The sequence below is a fragment of the Chenopodium album genome, chromosome 12, assembly GCF_948465745.1.
Source record: "Chenopodium album chromosome 12, dcCheAlbu1.1, whole genome shotgun sequence".
Classification (NCBI taxonomy): domain Eukaryota; kingdom Viridiplantae; phylum Streptophyta; class Magnoliopsida; order Caryophyllales; family Amaranthaceae; genus Chenopodium; species Chenopodium album.
Genome location: NC_137845.1, coordinates 1,200,640 through 1,220,451, shown reverse-complemented (window position 1 = coordinate 1,220,451; position 19,812 = coordinate 1,200,640). Strand labels below are relative to the sequence as shown.

The window sequence follows — 19,812 nt, the reverse complement described above, 5'->3', positions numbered from 1 at the left end:
CAATGCTCATCCCTAATTCAATCTGCCAGAAACTTGATTCCATTTGCTCCAACTTTCTTTGGGGAAGCAGCTAGGAATCCAAGAAGATTACCTGGATTTCTTGGGATAAAGTGTGCAAAGCCAAAGATCAGGGAGGTCTTGGGTTTGTAAAACACCAAGATCTCAATACAATATCTCTCACAAAGCTATGTTGGTCTGTGTACAACAGTAGGGGATGGGCTGCAAAATTGCTTCGTGAGATCTATATTGATAAAAGATCCCCCACTCCATTCAACAAAGGTTCTTACATTTGGCAGGGTTTGGGTAAGGCTTGGCATGTCTTCCAGAATAGTCTTATGTGGGAAGTGGGAAATGGTGAGTCAATTGATATCTGGGAAGACAGATGGCTATCTCATAAATCCTTAAGAGAGTATCTTTATGGTCCCATACACCATAATGCTCTCTCACTCAACTTCTCTGACATTATTTCAACTTCTAAGTTGGAACTAGAATTACTTCTTTCCTTTGAAGTTAGTAATTTTCTATTTGAAATCATTCACTCATTTGATAGCTCTGATAAACCTGATATCCATTACTCTTCCTGGACCTACAAAAACAAATTTGATTCAAGAAAGGCAAAATCCTTCGTGTGTTCTGATCCTACCTTAGCCCCTTGCTTCAACTGGAATTTGATCTGGAAGGCTACTACCCTACCAAAAATCAAACACTTCCTTTGGCTTGCAGCTTGGAACAGACTACCCACCAAGAAAAATTTACATGCTAGGCTAAACCACATCTCCCCAAATTGCATCTTCTGCCCCTCTCAAGCAGAAACATGTGATCACCTCTTTATACATTGTACTAGAGCTACTGAATTTCTGAACCATATTCCTTGCCCTGTTCCCACCCCCTCATCCCTTACCTGGCAGGAATGGCTAGCCAAAAATCTCAGCATTGACACGAACACTATGTGGGATATACCTTGGAATGTCCTATTTTGTTTTGTTTTATGGCACCTTTGGTTAAGGCGAAATGCTTGGGCTTTCTCAAAATTAAACACCTCCCTGTCCACATCAGTCCACCAGTGTATTTGGGCTGCTTCATAGTTTTACTTCTCTAAGTCAACCTCTGAAAGTCTAAAGCCCACCTCAACACGCTGGTCCCCTCCTCCCTCCAATTCCTTGAAAGTTAACTGTGATGCATCCTTCTTAGCCCACAAAAAAGAAGCAGGTTGTGCTGTTGTTTGCAGGAATAGCTCAGGTCAATGGGTTGCTGGGTTGGTGTGGAAAGGTTTCTTAGCCTCTAGCCATGATGCGGAACTCAAGGCAATTGAGTTGGCTATGCTCCTTATTCGAGAGAAGAGCTGGACAAACTTATTATTGTGTTCTGACGCTAAGAGAGCAATTGAGGAAATTAACTCAACTGTTCCTATTCTTAGTGCTCCTTCTCTAATCTCAAATTGCAGGGCCCTTCAAACGGAGCTCCTTCTGGATATGCGCTTTGAACCAAGGGAAGCTAATGCAGTTGCAGATATTTTAGCTAAGGATGCTAGATGCCACCTCCAGGCCTGGAATCAAGTTTGCATTTTGGATCATATGCCTGTGAGTTGTAATGAAGCTTTTGTAAAAGACTTGTCTAATTGTACTGTATCTTCAGTATCTATGAACACTGGTGATGTACCAGCCCAAACTGCTTGTAACATAACTACTAATTAATCTATGCATCCTTCCTTCAAAAAAAAAAAAAAAAAAAAGAGAGCCTTCACATTGTGTTTTGTTCCTTGAGAGTTGATGGAACAATGTGAGGACTCTCTTTAGGACGGGTAGCTTTTAGCCAAACTAGAGATGTTGGTAAAAACTCATGAAGACTTAAAATCAAAGAGCATGGAGCCAAAGAATTAAGAGATAATTAAGGAGTTGGAAAACTTAGAGAAAGTCATCTCCAAAAAAAAATCGGATATGAGTGATCACTCAAAAAAATGTTAGAGAATCAGTAATATCAATAACAAGTCAAAAAAGATAATTAGTCACTTTCTAAATTAAGGAGTTCATATATGATAAGTTCTTGCAACAAGCCAAGAACTGTTAGGAGAATAGGTAGTGTAGCAGCATTTTCAGGGCAAAGAAGACAAATGATGGCAAGGGTAGATAGGATCATTATGACAGCTTTTGCTGCGAGTAAAAAGAAAGAAGGGCAAAGCATAGGCAGCTTTTGTGTAGTGAATGAAATTGTGGGAGTAGTGACTTAAAGTCACCTAGTGGAGATTGATGCCTCAAGCCACAGGTTTACATGCAATCCATCTTAGTTCATCAATCAAAAAGCCTCCTGTAATCTCTCAACCTGATTTTCTCATTAAATTTCTCTAGCAAATTATTGTTGTTGGTAGTAGAACGTTACTATTTTCTGTTAGTACCCTTCTTGAAACCAAATTCACTAATTATCTTTGAGAAATTAATAGAAGAGGGCTATAATAGCAGTTATAAGAGAACTGCTGTGATTAAATAACTTAATATAAAACCGCTATAGATTAACAATTTACGACTATTAATAGCAGTCTTGGCAAAATCGCTGTAAAAATAAAGTTCATAACTGCTATAACTTGGCGTAGTGGAAAGGGTTTAAAATAATATTATCGTCTCCTTACCCAAACTCTAAAAAAAAAAAAATCTCCCTCCCTACATCTATTTTCCCAAACTCCCTCTTTCTCTTTCTTGATCTCTTACCCCCCTCTTCTCCTTGCTCCCTTAAAATAATATGTCAGTAAGAAATGGATAGGATGCCAAGTTAGATCCATCATGCACAAATTGTTTCTCTCTGCTTTACTTTCCTTTTTCTAGTTATAAATCAATTATTACCTGATTGTGACTGTATGCACCAGTTGCTCATCCAAGGACTTGATCCAGGATCTGCCAAGCTGTAGTATATATAGTCAGCACTGCATTAAATGAAAGAAACAAAGAGAAGGTAAATAATAAAACCCCAAGTTCATACACGTATATTTTGTGATTTCTTTGGAAAATATATGTCTATGCAAGTTCATACTTTCCACTTTCCAAACTCTCAAACACTAAGAAGCAAAGGGCATGAGCAACCATTACTAAGATAAGGTAAGAACTTAAACATAACAAAATTTAAGTTTTTTCCAATGGTAAATAAATCAGCAAAAACATATACCCTAAAGAATGTGTCAACCAAATGAAGAAATTCTACAAATACTCTAATTAAGATAATTATTTCACCACATTACCTTTCTCTAGGGAAAATTGGACACAAGGTTAAAAGTTCAGCCATTACTGCACCAATTGCCCACATATCTGCAATAATACATAAACATCAAGTAGCTTGCAAGAAAATGGTGAAATAGACAAATAAACATCCTCCTAATATAGGACAAAGGAACGTAAACAGATAGTATACACAAGTGAGTAGAAGAATGCTAGAATTCATATACTACTAGCAGGGATATTATACCAATTAAACAATAGAGCACTTAATGAATGACATCATCAAGGCAGAGAAAGACATTATTGATTGAAGAATTTTTTGCCCTCACCGGCGTGTTGAAACATAATCAGGTATAAGGAGGCATTGATGAAAGCTCCCTTACGAGTCCAAAATCAGCAATTTTGATCACATCATCCATTACCAAAAGATTCTCTTTTATAGGCAAAAATCAAAAGAAAATTTAAGTGAAAAAAGGCATATTCAGAGGACAGAACATATTTGATAGTCACTAAATGAAACTTCTGATGTGCTGAAATCCCAAAGCATGGCTATATATCATACCATCCCCGATGAAAGTATCCATTCCTATGCATGTAGGGCTTCGGCGTCCACCCAATTGCCCTGGCTCAATTACATCAATGCCTAATTTCAAAACTTCAATTATAAATACTACGTCCTACAAATCTATTCTAATAAATAATCTTATTTTCAAAAACTCCGTTGAATCTAATGCAAAATTTGACCATTCTTTTTAGTTAATATTAAACAAATATAAACACCATCTATTGAATTTTGCTAGATCCATTTTTGTAGTCTATTTTCAATAAATTGAATTGTTATACAAAATAATATTTATTTGTACACGTCAAAGATGTAGATCAGATTAATCAATAGTTCGGATGTACATTAAATATATCGTACATAGAAAAGTATTATGAAATAGCGAAGTGGCTACCTTTGCTCAATTTTGGTATGACCTCGATGCTGCGAATCAAGCATTATTCAATAGAGGTGCACAGTTTATAGAAGTACTGAAACAACCACAATATGCATCACTTATGATTGAAAAACAAATTCTAGTCATTTACTTAGCTGTCAATGGATTATGTGACAAAATGCCACAAGATAAAAAATTTCAATATGAGAGAACCATTTCAAATGGTGCAAAACCAAATTTATTACAATCCTTAAAGGGGGGGAGGGAAGTTAATCAACAATAAAAAGAGGGAACTAGATGAAGCATGCCGCCTACTGCATGGACCTGAAATGACTACGCATAAATTACCTTTAATTTACTAGTCTGTGTTAGTAACAACATTTTTACTAAGGTGGTTACGAATAGCCTACTTTTTTTTTATTTTATTTTTCCAGGGATCAATGGTATAATGGAGCCATGCTTCATACTTGATCTGAACCTGCCTATAGATGGTGAGGGTAAGGTCATGGATCTCGATCTAAAAAGACCCACTGCTCCTGACCCTTCATATATAAAATTTATAATCATATTAGCCTTTATAGTATGTGATCATAAATCTATAAGAAATTACACATTAAAATAAAATTTAAACTAACGACAATTAAAATTATTCTTTAAGTAATTAAAATTACCGTATAAATAGTTAAAATTACCTTTAAACTATCCGTCTTATACTACAATTAACATCCCCTACCGTACACAAGACTTTTATTGGTAGAGTAGAACCCACCCTAATTGATAATTTGCTATACATGGTGATGGTATGGTGACTTTCAAAGTTCAAGTTTGAAATGAGAAAACAATAAATGTTGACACACATACACGCATTGATTCACTGTTATTACACTGCACACCATTCTCTGCATCACATAATTCCACCGTAATATCCCGATTCTCTTGCTATTCAGTGATCCCAATGTTCAACAGGTACAATCTCTTTCTCTCTCCTTCCTCAACCCCAATAAATTTCACCCCACCTTTCCGATTTCTCTGCAAAAAAATTTCATCTTTTTCAATTTTTTTGATTTTGATTGACAGATCTAGGGTTAAACCCATTTGATCAATTTACAGATTGAACTCCCCTCGAAGCTGATTACCCTCATTTTAATTTATTTTTACCAAAGAAGCATGCATTTTTGAGGGATTTTTCAAAGATTGAATATTATATTATTGTGGGAATTTTTGAAAGATGGGTGAGAAATCTGAAAACCAGCGGTTTCAGCTTGGAACAATTGGAGCATTATGTTTATCAGTGATTTCTTCAGTTTCCATTGTTATCTGTAACAAGGCTCTTATTAGTACTCTTGGCTTCACTTTTGGTTAGTCCCCACATTCTTATTGTGTTATATTGTGATGTTTATGTAAGTGTAGGATAGAAATTTTATATGATCAATTTATGCTGGTTTAAGTTGCTAATGTGTTTTTTAAGGGATTAGGGGTGACATTCGCGGGGTTTGAATTCTTTCTTTGTTTATTTGTGTTGGGCTGCTTAGATTGTTGCTAAGTACATTATCTAATGTTATGGAGTTGAATTGAGAAAATTAAAATAAATTTGCTTTGAATGTGGACCACTTTGGTATTGGACTTGGGATAGAGATGGGGAATTATGGTATTGATGGAGATATTTAGCACGCTTGACCTTGTCGATGTTTTGACATTTCAGTGAAGGGATGCGCTAAATTTATTTGAACTTTGTTGATTATGGATTATGTTACAACTTTGCAGCAATTCTTGTATGACACGGGTGTATGGTTAGATAATAGATATGGGCGACTTTAATTGATCGATTGTTGCCATGTTTCTGTCTCATGTAAGAATTTGTTTGTAGAAGAAGAACGTTTTCAGTGCATATTTTGCATTAAAATGAGTCCTACCTTAGATAGGGGCTGCGGTTATAGATGAAGTAGAAACAAGAAGCTATAAAGGTTTAGTGCCTTGGTTGGCCTTTCATGGGTTATTAATCTTATTATGATCCATGCATCACCATCTATTGGATTTAGTTTCCAGCTGCTCATTGTTTGGTGAAGTGAGATTATGGAAGAAAAGAAGAGTTTAAAGGAAGAGGAGGGACCAAGATGAGTCAAGCTTTAGACTTATTTTAACATAGATTCTCTGTGGCTAATATAGTACCTAAAGTCCATGTCGTTAATTTTGGCCTTTGGTTTGCTCATTCCCTTGAACAGATCTAGCATCCTTGATGAAGACAGTATGACTGAAGAGCCACATATTAGTGCTTCCTGGAAAACTCATCTCAGTTTAATGGTTTTGCAATCAGTCTGTGAAAAAAAAACTGATTTGGTCAGGAAGGGGGAGTTTCATGGGTTAGAAATTGCACTTAATTGTAATAATACAGGGTACAGAAACTATACAAGATGGCAATTAATCTGTTGATTTCCTATTGAAATTTTTTGATGAGAAGTACTAAAGGGAGAAAGCTACGCAATGCATAAAGAAACCATACTAAAAAAAAAAGTGGGGTAGTGATTTGAGTGTACGGGAAGATAGAGTAACATGATCAGGAGGGATGCATAGTAGATTTTGTGGTTGAATAGGAATGCTTTCATGCTTATTCCTTCAGTGATAAGTAATAGGCCTTTTATGTAATATTCATCACATTAATTTATCCAGCCTTGGTTTCTGATGTTGTATTGAATCACTTATTGGGATTTGCAGCTACTACTTTGACCAGTTGGCACCTTCTAGTTACATTTTGCTCGCTTCATGTTGCACTATGGCTGAAAATGTTTGAACATAAACCATTTGATCCAAGAGCTGTGATGGGATTTGGCATACTTAATGGAATATCTATTGGACTCCTGAATCTTAGCTTGGGATTTAATTCTGTTGGTTTCTACCAGGTACATCTTTTGAAGCATTATCTCTTTCAGCATGTAGCTATTTTTCCTATATTCAACATATAAGTTGCTCAGCTGGTCTGAATTTACATAAGTTGCAATTAAGTCTTCCGGTCCTTAATATTCTCAAAATTTTTTAGTTGTTGATTGCCTTTTGACATACAGAGTGCTTTTAAGTGCATTGATTGATTGATTCCCCTTTCCCCTTTTCTATTTTTAATTTTTATTTTTTTGTTTTCCTCTTCAAATTTTGTGGAGATAATATAACTTCATCTTTTTGTATACTGCAGATGACAAAGTTGGCCATCATTCCATGCACTGTCCTTTTGGAAACTCTGTTCTTCTTAAAGAAATTCAGGTCAGGGTTAAACTTTGCCAAGTGCTCTTGTATGTTAAGTTATTCTCTGTGTCCACTTATACTTCAGAATAGTGTGCCAATGTCAAATTGTAACTTTGACTTGAGAGGGAGAGGGGTATATCTTAATCTGTACCTGAATATTGCCTTGTGAAATTCTTCTATGATGAGAACCCAACTATTTCTATTCTTTGGTTGTGTGTATTTAAAATTGTTCTATTACTCGAATGGTATTTTACCTTTCCATATAGCTTTATTGGGTATTGTATCTTTGTATAGATTATTAGCCTTTCATAAGTCTTTACAATGTGTGCATTACTATTAAATTATCAATCTCCTTTCTCTTTTGTCAGTAGTATATCTCTTTAGTTCCTTGATCATCATGAATAATTACTGGGAAGGACAACATTATTAAGTTCATTTTAATTTTTTAAAAGCTAATCTGTTATTTATCTGAGTAGTAATGCTGGGAGATGGGATTTTTGAGTACAAATCTCGTCTTTTAATGTGACATGCTGAGTTGGTGTTGTGTTCACTTTATGAGCCTCTGGCTTCCTTATTATCTTTCTTTCTGATTATGTAAAGTAAAGTTGAAACTTAACTAAATTTGGGTTCCAAATGAAGCCTTGCCATTGGTTGAATCTCTTCTCATGGTGTAGAGTATCATGTGGTCAGTCTTTTGCTAATTAAATGTGCTTGTTTACTGCTTCATAATAGTATGACTTCATCTGTACTTTCACCATGGATTGCAGTCGGAGTATCCAGTTTTCTCTTGGCATACTTCTTCTGGGAGTTGGCATTGCAACCATAACTGACCTGCAGCTCAATCTTCTGGGTTCTGTGCTGTCACTGCTTGCCATTCTGACAACCTGTGTCGCTCAAATTGTATCCTCAAATGAACTTTTTGAAACTTACCTGCTTTGTTTCTTTTAATAATTTGGAAACTAATACTTCGTATTTAAATTTTGAATTTGATGATAGAAAACTTTTTTGTTGTTTAATATCTTAATCAACCTCTCAGATGACAAACTCTATTCAAAAGAAGTTCAAGGTCTCCTCAACTCAGCTCCTGTATCAGTCATGCCCATACCAAGCAATAACCTTGTTCATTTTTGGCCCATTTCTTGATGGTCTTCTGACTAACAAAAATGTTTTTGCATTCAATTACACCCCAACAGTTTTGGTAAGAACTTGTTTGTCCTAAAGATCTTTTTACACTTTTCTTTGTATAATGATTGTGCAACTAATATATATATATTTTTTTCCTTTCAGGTCTTCATTGTCTTATCCTGCCTGATTTCCATCTCCGTAAATTTCAGCACATTTCTTGTAATAGGGAAAACATCAGCAGTTACTTATCAGGTCCTTGGACATTTAAAGACATGCTTAGTTTTGACATTCGGCTATGTACTGCTTCGTGATCCATTCAGTTGGCGTAATATCCTTGGTATACTTGTTGCCGTGGTAGGAATGATTCTGTACTCTTATTATTGTTCAGCAGAGGGCCAGCAGAAAGCTCCAGATGTATCAGCGCAGCATTCTCAGGTTTCTTGTAACACTTTAGTTTTATTTATTATTGACTTAAATTTTGGAGATTGGGTAATCAGTGTGTGTTTATGAAATTCTGGGAGGTGTCAAGCATAATGGGCATAAATAGTTGTTCCTTCTTTTCTCTGTCTTCACTTGGTTAGTCTTGAATGGGAATTATCGAACTAGTAAATCATAACTAGGGATGGCAACGGGTCGGATCTGTATTTACAATTCCCTTCCTACCAAGGGGCAATTGAAAAGGAACTCTGTAATTACCGTTTAGGCTCTGCTTCATTAGAGATACTAGGGTAGTATCGATCATATTTCTCATTGGTGGTTTTTAGGGATTGAACAAGTGGTTCTTAACAGCTAAAGGCGCTAGTGTCTTTTACTGTAGTGATAGAGATATTGAGGATGGCTTTTCCACCGTCTTGCTATAGATCAATCATCAATGGTGTACATTCTGATGTTCTGTCATTCATCCCCAGGCCTGTCTATTGGCATTGTCTACAAAATAGGGCCATCGGTTGATGTGATGATTGACCTCCTAGATACTAGCTTGTTGAGTGAAGAAAGATAAATCTAGTGGCCGTCTAGTAATCTGGTTTCTAGAAAAACACAGGCTCACATAATTGAGGTAATTGATCTCTGGCACCAAAAGGTCAGTACTCGGTAGGTATTTGTCTTCAGGTGCATTGGCTCTTAAGTATGCCATGACAACATGTAACTTAGAGATGTTTTCACATAAGTATTAAAAATGTCGTCTTTGGCAGTTGGGGCTCAAAACCTCAAGAAATAACTTGAGAATTGGAGGATTTGGAATTTAGATTGTTGGGGTAAAAAATGCTAAATCATTATAATATCAAAATTTTGGTCTTACATAGTGAAATTTTAACGTTCTGAGTTTTATTACACCTGTAACTTTTGCAGGGTAATGAAAATGATACAGATCCGTTGATAGTTGCGGAAAATGGAGCTTCAATTTTGGCTGACGGTGTTGTGGCAAAAGAGCCTGTTTGGAATTCAAAAAAGGACGTGGATGCTTGAAGGTTATGTAGTCTTAGTTGCAAGTTCAAAATATATAGGCTGATGGATTCCAGTGATGAAGATGTCGCTGAAAGCAAGTCACTGCAGTGCACAGTTTAGCATGTTATCTCTGTTAAACTTTGATGTGTAGTTGAGAAAATTTCTCTGTTCATGTAGGCAGTTTTGGTTATTTGCACAATGAAAAAATTTGAGAACCAATGGAATATATATAGGTATTTTTTGGGTAATAGTAGATGTTAATTGACAGCGAGATGGTATTCTGTAGATTTTTTATGGTCTTCAATACTTCATTACAATGTGGGTTACTGTTAAGTCTCTTCGGTCTATTGTTTTTCAGGGAATACCTCAATGGAGATGCGAGCTCTTAGTTATCATATAATGGCACCTGAAAGAGAATCCTCTCATCCTCTAGCACATCCATGAGGGAATGGTGATTTTCTCTTGCCGAGTACATAGAATACTTTCCTCGAATAATTTCACGATTTTATCGAAATAATGGGTCGATTCCAAGCTATTCTCCTAGAAACAATCTCAAATTTCTAATTTAGACACCCTATTCTAATAATAAATGAAACTTAAGTCAACAATAAAGGCCAGGGACCAGTGGTATCTTGAAATGGTATGACTCGTTAATCTGGACTAAACACACCCAGGTTCGACTCCCGTAAGTTTGAAAATAATGATATTCTTCGAGTGATGAAGAAGACAAAACTTGTAGGTGGACTTTGGGGTCCGCCACTTAATCCTGATGATTAATCGGATGGAATTCAAGTGCCGTCTGAGCTCGATCATTCACTGTCCCTTCCCCCTCTTTTTTTTTTTTTTTTTTTTTTTTAATTTTTTAATTTTAATTTTTATTTTTATTTGACCTACTGACACGTGGCCGTCAAACATTTGGCTTCTATTGATTTGTCGTGAGTTTCAATCACGATATCTTGTCTACAACATTATCCTTTGGGAACATTTGTTTGTCTTAAGTTTCAATCACTATATTTTGTCTACATCATTGGCCTCTCGGGTTTACATCATCGTCCTATGCAGCTTTCGTATGTGCCAAAAGACAAATGACGACGAATGAATTGAATAAAGACAGATACCATCCTAAGTTAAAGGAGAAGAAAGACTCGAAGACTTAAACTGAAACTCTTGCTTTGAACTCTGAAACTTCAAACCAGTTGCGTTACACAGCGTAATACTATTGATGTTATGATTGATCAGTTCTTACACCCATTTAGCAAAATAAATTAAGTAGTTTGCTTCAACTAAGATAATTGCCTAGTCAAGGCAGGAACCACATATTTTTTGGGGGGCTCTTTTTTATTGCTGATAAAGGTTGACCATGAATAGCAAGAGCCAAAGAATGGCGTTGGTTAGAGGAGGAAGAACAAAAGCAGAAACAGATGATTCAGCAGACTATGCAGAGACTGATCCTACTGGTCGTTATGCTCGGGTAATTGATTTCAACTTTCTTAATCTTGATTTTTCTTTCTTTTATTTTTTTGTGTGCTCGTGTTAGAGGTCTATATGTACGCAACTTTATCCCTGTTCCGACAGGCCGTGGGATTGTAGCTATATGATCATGTGAACATGGCATACCCTTTTATTAATTATTATTAATAAGTATGAAGTAGCACCCTTTTTCTCTGATTTTGACTATTGTAACTTGATTCTTGCTGGCAGGACATGATTTTAAGTAGAAATTCATTTGAATTTTGTTTCCTTTTTTTTATTGGTAGTTTAAAGTAATTCACTTTTTTTCATTATTTTTGAGAATATATATTGTTGTATTGGTAGCTCCACAAAGGCACAACTGTTTGCATACAAACTAGGCAAGAAATAATTTATGTTTTTTGGTAGTTGGATGACAATATGGTGATAGATATCTTGCAAAGCTTTGATCCTCATGGCTTTGATTTGTTATGTGGGTAGTTGAATGAAGTTCTGGGAAAAGGCGCGGTAAAAACAGTATATAAAGCAATAGATGAAGTGTTGGGTATAGAAGTGGCATGGAACCAAGCAAAGATTAAGGATGTATTGCGTTCTCCAGAACAGTTGGAACGCCTTTACTCGGAAGTCCATCTGCTAAGCACCCTTAATCATGATTCTATCATCCGTTTCTACACATCTTGGATTGACACCAAGAACAGGACCTTCAATTTCATTACAGAACTCTTCACTTCTGGCACTCTTAGACAGTAAGCTATCTTTAAAGTCTTTCTCGGTTCTCCATTGCAGGGTCTTTATTAAATGAATTCAAGTGAGTAGCTAAAAGTTTCTGAATCATTCTTATTTCAGGTACAGGGAAAAATATAGGAGGGTAAACATCCAAGCTATTAAGAGGTGGTCTCGCCAAATATTACAGGGCCTTGTTTACTTGCACGGTCATGATCCTCCAGTCATTCATAGAGACCTTAAGTGTGATAACATCTTTGTTAATGGTCATGTTGGCCAAGTCAAGATTGGTGATCTCGGATTGGCAGCACTCCTCAGTGGTTCCAAATCTGCCCACACTATTATAGGTACAGAACAACTTATATGAGACCGGCTAGCTTCACACTTTCACCAGCCAATTTGGTTCCTCTAACCGATCTTAGGTTGAAATTGATATTGTTGAGGGTAACTTGCTGTGTGTTTCTGTTTGGTCATATATTGCAGGTACACCTGAATTTATGGCACCTGAGCTGTATGAAGAGGATTATGATGAGTTGGTTGATGTATACTCATTTGGCATGTGCTTACTCGAGATGTTAACTCTGGAATATCCATATAGTGAATGTGTCAATCCTGCACATATATACAAGAAAGTCACATTGGTAAAGTTGTGAGTTGATCAATGGTTGGTGACTTAAACATACATACCGTTGAAGCAGTATAGTTATTTGGTAATTTTTTTTGTTAATCAGGGTAAGTTACCAACAGCAATAAATCTGATTCAACACAAGGAAGCACAGCAATTTGTTAGAAAATGTTTAGCCCCCAAATCCAAGAGATTATCTGCAAGTGACTTACTTCTAGATCCGTTTCTTTCATCAGTCGATGGTGAATTATTGCTTACCAAAGTTATAGAAAGCGAAAATTCAATTCTTGATAGCTCATCCAATCTGGGAAAGTTGAAGCTGGTTGACAGTCTACCAAAGACTAATATGACAATTACCGGGACACTGAAACCCAAAGATGGTATCATCTTTCTCAAGGTGCAGTTTTCAGATGGACATGGTATGTACACATTCTAATCATGCATTATGCAAATCTGTCCAACTCTGTCATGTTCTTGATCAATATGGCATTTAATAAAATTACGGCTCTAAAAATGTCTGTGCTATCTTGCAGGTCCTGCACGGAACATATTCTTTCCATTTGACATAATAAGTGATACGCCGGAAGAGGTTGCATTAGAGATGGTGCAGGAGTTGGAAATCACTGATTGGGACCCAAAAGAAATAGCAGAAATGATTGAGGCTGAAATTTCTGTTTTGATGCCACATTGGAAGAGACCGGTGTCATCTAGGTCCCAACCTTACGATAACCAAGAATACAACTATGATGGGGCTCGTGGTTTGTATAATTCTTCATCATGCTCATCTTCCATAGCTTCAGCTTCAGGGGTGATTTCTTCCCATGAGAGTGGCCAGTTATGTCTTGGTAATGACTGCTTCCAAGGTTTCGGATTTTACTTCTCTAAGGATATGTATAATTATCAAGAAGTCAGACTCACAGTATATGTATGATTAGACCAAATTGATGATTGAGTTTAAACTATTAATCATGTTTAAACTGTCTTTAGCACCAATTTAACTTAAGTCATTCACATGGAATGGTTTGCTATCTGTTCTTTATGTTTAATTGTCTATGATGTTATCTTTTGACATGTTTAAGTTGTTCTATCTAATTTTGCAGAGGATTCCCCTGATGAATGCAGCTCTTACAGCTCAACACGTTCTGATAAGACCACTAACTTGAGTTGCGGTTCAATTGCTGATGCAGAAGGTTTTACAGGCTGTAAGAGCAAGAGTTCAAAGGACAAGCACCGCTTGACTAGGAATCGTTCACTTATAGATGTGCAAAGCCAAAGACTTCACCGGTCATTGTTAGAAGAGGTAATGAAAAAGAGATTATCTAAGACAGTTGGGGCTGTGGAGCACATTGGGTTCCACTCGCCATTTGATATCTCAACTAATCAGGGCAGAAAGGGTACTGATGATAAGAGGCAGGGAAATATTAGACCTGATAAAGCTCTTAAAAAGTAATCATAGAAAGAGGATTAAATTATCAGAATTCTTTAGACATGTCCCATTGGCATGTTTACCTTCTGTATGTATATTAATCTGTCAAAATTGTTAGTTAACTGTATTGTGATTATATATTCAAAATGCTGTTGTATTTATCATCGTATCTGTTAAAATAACAGCATTTCAAATGTATTAGGACGACGTAGGAACTCAACATTATGAACACGAGAGGCCTTGATTTGGTGGAAGTGGACACTGACTTTGGTTTAAAGTTAATACCACTATAATTTTGTCCTCATAAAACAACACAAGTGCAGTGATTATGCCTCTTATATTTTCATTGCATTCACTGCCAAGTCGTACCTGTCAATAGCAAACATCTTAGCCTGCATTATGCGTTTTTAATGAACCGAGATTATTAATAAAAGTAAGATGTTGCAAATGAATGGGAAAAGGAAATTACTACGAAAGGAGCTATCTAAGGCATAAGAACTTCCTAATTAATACCCCCGTAAGAGCGCATTGAAGGGATAGCATAAGTATTAAGTACATTACTTTTTGTGTTTATTCAAGTGATAAGTTTGAAAGGGATTAACTAATGTGCTAGCTAAGTTTGCGATTAACGACAATTAACAACCATGAAGACGGAAAAACAAGCAATAAACGAGACAAGGAGAATTTACCGTGGGAAACCCGAGAACCGGGAGAAAAACCCACCAATCCACTATGGAGTAACAATATGATGAAGAACAATGTAGTTTACAAGCTTTCAATCACCATGAAAGCTCCCAACCCAAACTCACCCTCTCAAACACTCAAACCCTGAGTGTTTGGGTTTTACATGAGGCACTCTCTCTCTACATCTTTCCCCCTTCACCTTATTACTCACTCTACAATGACAATACAAGAGTATATATAGTGCTAGGCTAAATAAAACAATCCTACGATCTTAAATAAGCCACATCGCTTAAGTCGCAAAACCGTAGGAACAGGGAACGCACGAGGTTCGACCGAACCTACCCCATGTTCGACCGAACCATGGGTGGTTCGGTCGAACCTCCAGAGGTTCGTTCGAACCTTCGAGACAGTAGCAATTGCAATTGAAATTCTACAACAGGTTCGACCGAACCTTTCATAGGTTCGGCCGAACTCCCGCACTGCTCAGACAGGTCTTCGTAAAACAGCCATAACTCCCTCGATTCTTAACCAAATCAAGCTTATGACCAGTCGTTGGAAAGCTCTTGAGACGAGCTATCACCTCCAACTTGAATCATCTCAATATCACTTCTAGATCTTGAGATATGCCCATTTGAATTCAGCTTCTACTTTTCATTGTTGCTTTGCACCAAGCAAACAATCCATAGCTTAACACCAAAGCTATGCACCCTCCTTAGCCTTCTTGAACCGTTCTCCACACTCTCAAACCCAACACAGTTCCCAAATTCTATGGTAATTCTATACCATTGAATTCAATAGACTTGGCCATGGTGGATCATCAAATTAGAGATTGTTTATCATTCAAACAATCCTTACAAGATTTTGCAACCATTATCAACAGCTTGAAAGCTAATTTATCTTCCCATAACTCACCCGTCATTGTTGTAGGCTTAGGATATGCTGGAGGTATTTATATTAGTCACTACTAATCTTATCTTAAGTTTTTATATCTCATTAACCATCATAAAATTTATTCTTATTGTTTATCAATAATTTTTACTTTCATGTTCAAATTCAATACTCAATAGTAAAAATATCTAGTAAGGATTTCTTTTTATTGTTGTTGTTAGCTTAACTAAACATTAAAGCTCGCATCATATATGTTGTTTGTGGTTTCAGGTCTATATGGCTGTTTATAATTTCCTTATTAATTTAATCTTAATTATAATTTATTTAAATTTTAATGTGACTTCAGCCTTAGCAACATGGTTCAAGTTGATATACCCTAAGATCGCTATTGGAGCCCTCTCCTCATCCACTCCATTGGCGTACTATGGTAGTAAAACTCCAGGGAAGGGGTATTGTTCAATTCTCAGCAAAGATTTTCAGGTATTTTCCTTCTCATAATTTACATAAAACTGCATTGATACCCTTTTTAAAACCCACTTTCTCAATTATAAAATATAAACTTGTCATTTGTTAAATTTCGTGTTTATGGGGAAGGAAGTCATGTAGAAGGAGAGGGAAAACCATTGAAGAATATGCTTGAACTTTGAGCAAAGAGAGGAGAAAGAAAGCAGAGTTCAAAGAAAATTTATTATTATTATGCTAAGAATGAACAAATGTGATGCAACTATTTTTACTACATTAACTAACTATATGATTAACTGACTCAGCTTGAGTCAAATAAACAACTAACAAACAAAGTCAAACTACATTTGACTAAATCATAAACTCCAAAATCAAATAAATAAATGAAGACCATTTGAAATATGTTGGGAAATTTGCTTCAAAAAAAAAAAAAAAAAAATATGTTGCTAATGCAAGACTTGTACGAAGTACTACTCTACATGATTGGCTAATTGCATGTCATAATTTTAGATTACCTAGTTATTTTGTATTTATATATAAAAACTTTCTAGTTTTAGAATGCTTTAATTTTATATATATATATATATATATATATATATATATATATATATATATATATATATATATATATATATATATATATTGTTGATTACATTAGTGTGGGGCTAAAATTTGAAATTATCATTGAATAGGATACTGACCTAAGATGTTATGAGTTGATTCGTGGTTCTTGGAAACAAATTGATGACATGGCCGCCTCAAATGATGGTTTGGCACATCTTAGCCATAATTTTAATACTTGCAGGTAAATTTAGTTTACAGTGTCAATGTGCATTTATTGCAATTTGATATTGATATTGATGTTGAATTTCTAATGGTAAATTGTTTCTTTTGGTTGGAAATAAGGCCTTTGAATTCCTCGGCAGAGTTGAAGAATATTATTTCTCAATTCTACTTTCTTAGAGCTCAAGTTGATGACCCATACCGCACCTATATAAACCAAGTATGCGAATCAATAAAAGCTGAGAGAGATGTTATAGATGGAATAGTTGCAGCTATTTATTCAGAATTCTACAACATTAATTGTCTTGAATTTGATCAATTCATCAAGGTGTACTCTCCATTTGAGCCTACTACAATTATAGCAGACACTTGGCTGGTAATATATTTTTAATTTGAATAATTAGTTTTTTAAATCTGATCTATATTTTTTAGGGCTAGGCAGTGAAATGAATAAAATCTACATTTTTTTTTTCAGCGATGCAATGAGTTGATATACCCTGTCGGATGTGTACATAACACTATGCTTCCTTGTAGGCCGTTTGATATGACTGAACTTAATCATAAATGTCAAGTGAATCTACATTTTTTTTTTATTGATTACAAAGTAATATAATTAGTTTTTTTTCTTTTTTTTTACAATAAAATAGTTGATCCGTTATTGATAAATAGTTGTAATAAACGGGATACTAGAAGATTTGTCAAAAACTATTGTTGCAGTAATTGCAAGTGAAGGTATGTGTGTGTATATATATTTTCCGATAAAACTAGAATGATAATATTACATATTTGCTTTAATAATGAATTAAGAGTTTTAATCTGTTTTTCATATAAACATTGATAATTTAATTAAAGTTAATTATATTTTTTCCTTTTTTTATTGATATTAGGCAATTATGCTTGGGACTTGAGGGAAAACAAATCTAATGATCCAGAATGGTTGAAGGACAATAGAGATGAAGAATTAAAGATTTTCCGACAATGGATCAACGATTTTCATCATATGAACAAGGGATCTATGACTTGCACTCTAGCCTGTGGTTTTTTCGTTTATGTCCTGTTGGAGTTCCTAGCCTTTCATATATGTAACCTTGTGTAAAGGAGGATATGAATTTGATTATGGAGCTTCCATCTAAGGAACTAAGGAAGTCTAACGTGTTTAATCTGGCTTTTGCTAATCTAAGACTTTCTACTACCAAGTATTTCGGGCTGTATATTGCCTTTTTTTTTTTTTTTTTTTTCCTTTTTTACAGTAGCTAGCAATAGTCAAGTAATATACTTGTGTACTAGTATTTTCTTTGTTAAAAAAAGTTAGTCAATATAAACTTTAAAGTTTAACCTTTTTTTTAGTATGCACAAGTATATTCATAAAATAATTTAATATATAAAAGAAATTTAAAAATATAAGAAGAGAATGGATCATATAATTACTGATTAAAAAAGAAGTACCGGCATGAGTTTATTAAGAAACTAGATTGGCACCTTAGACAACACCATAGAAAAACATGTGTTTATCAATCATGCAAATTAACAACAACATGCGCCACCGCCACAATGACATGGAGGGGGACAATTGCTATCATGACAATCTATTACTGGTTGGCAACTATTGATATCTCCTTTGTCACGCAGAGTAGATCCAATCCCCATGCTATTGGCACTCTCTGTAAATCCTAAAAATAAATAGGATTAAGATGTTAATTATAATGGAAAAATATATATATAACCATTCATTTGTGAAAAACAACATGCACCGCCAACACAATAACATTTCCTGAGGCAATTTTTATCATGACAATCTTGTACTGGTTGTCAATTACATAATATTGATACCTTCTTTGTCAAGCATAATAGCTCCAATCCCGATAATATTGCCGTTTTCCATGAACCCTACAAATTACAAAGGATGAAAGATTGTGAATAATTATAATAAAATTTATAACCATCATTAGTCAAACTTGCAAAAATTAGCTAGATTTGTCAATTTACTCTTGTCAATATATATATATATATATATATATGAGAATAATTTTGTCTAATGTCCAAAATATTTTTATTTGTTTTTATAGGAAAAACGCTTGTTTTTAGTTGTCATACTTTTTACCTTTTCATGAATTTTATATCCCTAAAACTAAATGATGAATTAATTATGTAAGGATTATAATGCACTTATATTGAGTAAAAAATAAAGATGCGTTTATCAAAGCAAACTTTATGCACTTATATTTAAACAACGGTTACACTTACTAGGAGACGCACAAAACAACAATAGGACTAGAAGAAAAGAGAAAATTGTTGTCTTCCTCGTATTCAAAATTATAAGCCTTTTTGTTTAAGAGAAAATAATATGCAATTTAAGAGTTTAAGTTGAAGAAGTGAAGAAGAACATTATTTATATTGGCTGTTGTGAATAAAAGATACAGAGTAATATCAAAAATAATCTTTGATTATCACATTGATGATGGCCATGAATCTGTGATATACTTCCCTTGATTAGAAACTTGTGATATCTTTGACCAGCATTTTGATTTGATTCATTGGTTGTCTTCTTTTAGGTAAAAAATACCAGAGTATATCTTCACACATTTGTACATAATATTCAGGATATATATATATATATATATATATATATATATATATATATATATATATATATATATATATATATATATATATATATATATATATATATATATATATATATATATATATATAGTATATGGTGTTTTTAATTTGTAATTAACTCTTGTATTAATGAAAAATCTTAAATTTTGTATTTATCTCATATTTTCAATCTCTATTATATAA

At 34.7% G+C, this 19,812-nt stretch overlaps 3 protein-coding genes across 5 annotated transcripts; all 3 read left to right on the top strand.

The window, feature by feature from the left end:
* Positions 1–4,976: 4,976 nt before the first annotated feature.
* LOC145571504 (UDP-xylose transporter 3-like) lies at positions 4,977–10,210 on the top strand. 3 transcript variants are annotated; one of them, XM_081630538.1, is made up of 8 exons: positions 4,977–5,107; positions 5,252–5,499; positions 6,854–7,038; positions 7,326–7,393; positions 8,143–8,275; positions 8,412–8,573; positions 8,663–8,935; positions 9,851–10,210. In XM_081630538.1, the coding sequence occupies exons 2-8, from the start codon at positions 5,370–5,372 to the stop codon at positions 9,965–9,967; spliced, it is 1,068 nt and encodes a 355-aa protein (XP_081486664.1). In that variant the 5' UTR covers positions 4,977–5,107; positions 5,252–5,369; the 3' UTR covers positions 9,968–10,210. The 3 variants fall into 3 exon arrangements, with proteins under 3 accessions (XP_081486664.1, XP_081486663.1, XP_081486665.1); XM_081630537.1 differs by having other exon boundaries at positions 5,219–5,499; XM_081630539.1 differs by having other exon boundaries at positions 5,018–5,107; positions 5,370–5,499.
* A 785-nt stretch (positions 10,211–10,995) lies between these two features.
* On the top strand, positions 10,996–14,466 carry LOC145571503 (putative serine/threonine-protein kinase WNK5). Its single transcript, XM_081630536.1, has 7 exons — positions 10,996–11,417; positions 11,897–12,162; positions 12,263–12,486; positions 12,623–12,780; positions 12,871–13,183; positions 13,298–13,609; positions 13,865–14,466. Exons 1-7 carry the CDS (start codon positions 11,307–11,309, stop codon positions 14,212–14,214), a joined length of 1,734 nt encoding a protein of 577 aa, XP_081486662.1. The 5' UTR covers positions 10,996–11,306; the 3' UTR covers positions 14,215–14,466.
* Positions 14,467–15,680: 1,214 nt separating this feature from the next.
* Positions 15,681–18,103, top strand: LOC145572745 (uncharacterized). Its single transcript, XM_081631716.1, has 6 exons — positions 15,681–15,819; positions 16,109–16,242; positions 17,030–17,383; positions 17,483–17,537; positions 17,677–17,739; positions 17,895–18,103. The coding sequence occupies exons 1-6, from the start codon at positions 15,681–15,683 to the stop codon at positions 18,101–18,103; spliced, it is 954 nt and encodes a 317-aa protein (XP_081487842.1).
* Positions 18,104–19,812: the final 1,709 nt, after the last annotated feature.

Bases quoted from the DNA above. Each gene is read 5' to 3' on its own strand.
- LOC145571504 (XM_081630538.1), top strand. From the start codon at position 5,370: ATGGGTGAGAAATCTGAAAACCAGCGGTTTCAGCTTGGAACAATTGGA. The intron at 5,500-6,853 runs GTTAGTCCCCAC...TGGGATTTGCAG, and splicing joins TACTCTTGGCTTCACTTTTG to CTACTACTTTGACCAGTTGG. The intron at 8,574-8,662 runs GTAAGAACTTGT...TTTTCCTTTCAG, and splicing joins ATTACACCCCAACAGTTTTG to GTCTTCATTGTCTTATCCTG.
- LOC145571503 (XM_081630536.1), top strand. From the start codon at position 11,307: ATGAATAGCAAGAGCCAAAGAATGGCGTTGGTTAGAGGAGGAAGAACA. The intron at 11,418-11,896 runs GTAATTGATTTC...TTATGTGGGTAG, and splicing joins CTACTGGTCGTTATGCTCGG to TTGAATGAAGTTCTGGGAAA. The intron at 12,163-12,262 runs GTAAGCTATCTT...TTCTTATTTCAG, and splicing joins ACTTCTGGCACTCTTAGACA to GTACAGGGAAAAATATAGGA.
- LOC145572745 (XM_081631716.1), top strand. From the start codon at position 15,681: ATGGTGGATCATCAAATTAGAGATTGTTTATCATTCAAACAATCCTTA. The intron at 15,820-16,108 runs GTATTTATATTA...ATGTGACTTCAG, and splicing joins AGGCTTAGGATATGCTGGAG to CCTTAGCAACATGGTTCAAG. The intron at 17,538-17,676 runs GTAGGCCGTTTG...ATTGATAAATAG, and splicing joins ACATAACACTATGCTTCCTT to TTGTAATAAACGGGATACTA.